The sequence below is a fragment of the Etheostoma spectabile genome, chromosome 23 (genome assembly GCF_008692095.1).
Source record: "Etheostoma spectabile isolate EspeVRDwgs_2016 chromosome 23, UIUC_Espe_1.0, whole genome shotgun sequence".
NCBI classification, from domain to species: Eukaryota; Metazoa; Chordata; class Actinopteri; order Perciformes; family Percidae; genus Etheostoma; species Etheostoma spectabile.
Window position 1 is genome coordinate 6,916,861 of NC_045755.1, and position 4,527 is coordinate 6,921,387.

The 4,527-nt window shown below is 39.1% G+C and overlaps 1 protein-coding gene across 6 annotated transcripts in view; it reads left to right on the plus strand.

Moving 5' to 3' along the window:
* trim24 (tripartite motif containing 24) overlaps window positions 1–4,527 on the plus strand; it is a 12,554-nt gene that overhangs the window by 3,473 nt on the left and 4,554 nt on the right. For 5 of the 6 annotated variants that reach the window (XM_032505136.1, XM_032505140.1, XM_032505139.1 and 2 more), the window contains 7 exons: window positions 173–287; window positions 1,144–1,283; window positions 1,479–1,751; window positions 2,214–2,336; window positions 2,483–2,630; window positions 2,761–2,818; window positions 3,385–3,511. In XM_032505136.1, the coding sequence (XP_032361027.1) occupies window positions 173–287; window positions 1,144–1,283; window positions 1,479–1,751; window positions 2,214–2,336; window positions 2,483–2,630; window positions 2,761–2,818; window positions 3,385–3,511 (984 nt within the window). The remainder of the gene's footprint in view (window positions 1–172; window positions 288–1,143; window positions 1,284–1,478; window positions 1,752–2,213; window positions 2,337–2,482; window positions 2,631–2,760; window positions 2,819–3,384; window positions 3,512–4,527) is intronic. The other variant, XM_032505141.1, reaches the window with a different exon arrangement.

Consider the following 4,527-nt stretch of genomic DNA (forward strand, 5'->3'; position numbering starts at 1 on the left):
CCCCCCCTCTCCCCCCTCCTTCACATTTTCAGCTGTCCTGTCAATAAAGGTCTAAACATGCCCAAAACACAATCTTAAAAAAAATAAGTAATGATTATTATTTGACAAAACCTACACTACTTTTATAATGTTGGATAAACCTTTGAAAGGTCCCTGTCTTTTTGTCTTCTAGATCCTTTTTCAGATCCATTACCTGATGAGAGCAAGCTGTAATCCCTCCATCGTCCCTCAGAGTTCTGTGCGCTTTCAGTGTCGTTCTGGTTTCTGGGCCACGAATGTAGACCTTGGTAAGACATACACTTACTTAGAAACTTACATTATGACCAAAGCAGCAACAATTTTTTGATTGATAACCGATTCCAGAAGTAGTGTGCAGTTTTATTTTCCTGCAGCTGTTTTGATATCTTCGAATTTAGGATGCTGATAAAAAAAAAAAAAAAAAACCAATAACATAATGACTTTTCTCACGCGATCAATAGATTTTCTTGGACGTCAACGTCATAATTAATGATTCTGTTTATACGTCTCACAGTCCATTTTGTCTTGCAAAATAGTTTCCACTTTGACAAACAAAATAAAGGTTATAAAGACAAAGAAGATAAAACATGTGGGAAACATTTATTGTAATCTTATATTTTCACTTTAGGTACCGTAATCTTCTTTTTTCATTATCTTCCTTTTTTTGTTTAACCCCATTTAGGAGTTCTTTTGATGAAGAATGTCACATTGTGAACGGTAGTCTTAAACATGAACATGTATGAGAGGCTGTACACCTGTATGAATTCTCCATTCCGCTGATATATTAACTTTAGTGATGTCATGTGAGTCCGCTTAGGTTGTAGCTCAAGACTACCAAATAACAAACAAAAAACAAGAATGTTGAATAAACAAATATATATATATATATATATATATATATATATATATATATATATATATATATATATATATATATATATATATAAATATATAGTTCTGTTGCATCGATTTTGATCCTTTTTTAATGTGCGTTGTGAGTCTGACAATGGTGGCCTACTCTTTTAGCTGATGTGGCAGCAACGTTGTTTCGCTAGTACTCGCTCAACCAGAATACTGGGATACAATTTCTGATTTATTTCTTCATTGTTGTCCTATTCTTTTCAGGTTCTCTGGTTGTAGAAAGGGGTCCGGGCCGGCTGCCCATCACCAACAACCAGGCCGGTCCGAGAGCTGAGGCACCAGCTGGAGGTCTCTCAGTCTCAGCTCAGCAGCGACAGAGCACGCTGGCTCAGCTCCAGCTGCAGGTAGGATTTTCATCCCAGTCAGTAGTTTTTAATACGCTGACAAGTTAATTTGTGACAGGGACAGAGGAGCCTAAAAAGACAAAGCCACTGTTTTGCTCAAAATAGTTAAATCTTCCTCTTGCTCACCACTGTTAACCATACTAAATACTACGGCATTTATTTCATAGATAGACATCTCTTATTCCTCTGTTCAAGGTGGACAAGCTTTCCCAGCAGCCCCACAGGCAGCCCCCTCCTAACCATTGGTCCTGGTACCAAAATGCCAGGCTCCCAGGACCCCCAGGACCCCCCGGCCCTCCGGGACCTCCCGGCCCTCCACCCCCAACTAGACCCATCCATGGCGGGTCGTCCCCCTCCCAAGGTCCCCCCAGCTTGGGACAGCCAGGACGCAGATACGGAAGCTCCCACCCCAACACTAGAAGCCCCACATCATCCATGCTTCACAACACAGGATACCCAGCTGCTCAGGTAAGTTAGAGCATGAAGAAAGATGTGTCCCTGTGTGAGGAATGTACTGTATGTTCCAAATGCCAAACATGGCTTGTCACAAGTTTTTGTAGACAGTGCTTATCAAAGTGTCAAATTCCAGAAAGCCTGCGTAAAGCACCAAGTTCCCAACGCTGGTGTTGTCTTTAGCCCACTTCATGTTTTTTAATCACATGAGGTTTTGTTGACATAAATATTTCTTTATCTTCTGCCTCAACAGTGGGTTAACTCAATTTGGTTCATCCACTGGATTATATTGGATCCTTTTCAGCTTCTAGATACCACCATTTGTAATCTCAGGATTTTATCTTTCTTTTGTCCTATGTCTTTACACCTATTGTTTCCTATTGTTTCAAATCAGACTAAGTAACTCATAGTTCATTCTACACGTGCTTTGTTAAAACCTAAACTATTCTTTCAACTTCAACTTTCTTCTACATCTAGTCTCTGAGAGATCTGATCCAAAGCTCTAGCTTCCCTCCTAAACCCATGGATGTGTTGCAGGGTACGTCTCGCTACCCGCAGCCTCTGTCTGCCGCAGCGGCTACACAGCTGTCACTACATCAGGTTAGTACGAGAGGAGAAGGACTTGAGTGGACCTTCGAGGTCTCCAGTCCAACATTTTTCCAGGGAGCGAAAATATTATTTGGTTTGTTTTTGTGTAACTTTTATGACACATTAGTTACACACTGTTTTGTTTTTATTTCCCAAAGCGGGGCCCAACGGAGTCCTCTTTCCTGAAGAGGAGTGAGGCTGGTGGATCTGTCCCTTCCATCACCATCTCCATTCCCAAACCCAGCTTTGCTCCAAGTCTAGCTTCAGCACCTGCAGACAAAACAAGCACATTTAATCACATAGCAGGTCATTATCACTGCTCTGCTTTAGCAACAGCCCGAAAGTTCCTATCCTGTGAGAGAATTCATTTTTAAAATTTAATCTTTTCATCATGACTTCCAGACCTAAAATAGTTTTCATTTCATCTTCTCTCAAGTTCAAGTAAGGCAGAATTCCCCGATGGCCAAACCCTCTTCATCAGACAGAAGCACAGGGTAAGAAAAGATCCTAAAACTGGTCCTCATCACAGTTCCTCCCTTCTTCCATTAGTTCATTTTTACAAGTGAGTATTCAAATATTTAGCCTCTGTTCCCTGTCTCTGGGAGAGATTATGACTAATCTGTTTCCTTAATGTTGTTGAATCTGTGCTTGTTAACTAGATAGACCCGTGGGAAGTGCTACTTGCTGCTTTTAATATGTGATTAGAAGCCTACGCACAACACTGAAATTACTTTACATTCTGTCATGTTATGACAGCAGTTGTCTGTAATCAGCATTCAGTCTTACACTCTACTCCCTTGTTTTAACCTACAATATAGTTTGCTCCCTCAAATATATACATATATATCTTATATGTATCCTATGAGACACATTTTTTAAATGTTTTTACTAAGCTGTCACTATGTAACTAATATGTAACAAGTGGCATTCAAGTTATTCAGAAGACAAACGCAATCTGAGATTCCAAAGCAATGCATGAAACAAGGCCAGTGTTTTTTTTTTTACTATATCATGGTCACAATCTCCCCTTGTAATCTCACTGGCAATTTGTTTGTTGAAGGACAACTTCCTGGAGGCAGACTTCTGAGCCTCCATCTGCCCCCTCAGCAAAGCGACGGAGAAGGTCGTCACCAGGGCCCGTCATTGTCATCAAAGACGAGCCAGAGGATGAGGATGAAGTTCGATTTGTAAGAGAATCACTGGGGTTACATTAGGGCTGGGCCATACGGCCAAAATCTTCTGTCTCGATGTAGGTCATTTCATATCTCTCTCTCTCTATATATATATATATATATAGATATATATATATATATATATATCACGATAGAGAATGTTTTCTGGTATTTCAACAAAAAATAGTCTATATGAAATAACCACATGATAAAGCCTATTTTTGTATACAACTGTGTAAATTAAATACTTAAAAAATGAAATGTACTGAGTATTTTCTCATTTTATTAAGAATTTGCAAAGTGCAAAATGAACATAAACAGTTTCAAGTGAAAGTATAGAGAATTCTTTTCCAACTATACACTGACTATGTTTACATGCATGCACAAACAATAGTTTGATTTACCTACAATAAGGTATTCCCATAAACAAGTCTTGGGTGTAGGCACGCAGGAGTTAAACAGTAAAGCTGAATGAAGGAATGAATAAAAACCCTGCACACAGTTGTTGAACAACGCTACTCACGATTTATTTTAACCAACATTAAGGTTCCAATGGATCTGTTCACATTATAATGCAGAGAGGACCTAGACCTGAGCTGCATGCATGTATTTACTGGGGTAATGGAGCTTAAAGTTGGAGGACTGTTTGACTGAAAGGTTTCCAGTTGGAGTCCAGTTTGTCATTCACTTTGAACTGAGGGGTAATAAATAGTGGGATGTAAAAACAAAACCGCAATCTTCAAATGATAAGTATTTCAAATCAGATTTTTTGGAGAAATGTGAGTTAGTATGTGCTTGTTATCAACTTAGATGACATCGTCGTTATCACAATGTCTCGATAGATGATTTCATCACCATAGGACTCCATTGCAAGGCGATAAATTATCCTATTAGATTATCGCCCAGCCCTAAGTTGCTTAAGTGCAGAATGTTTTAGTACATTTAGCATTTTGTTTCAAAATGTCACATGTAGACAAAATGTCAAATGCTCACTTTCTCACTGTCTGTTTTTTTTTTTTTTTCTTCTCTGA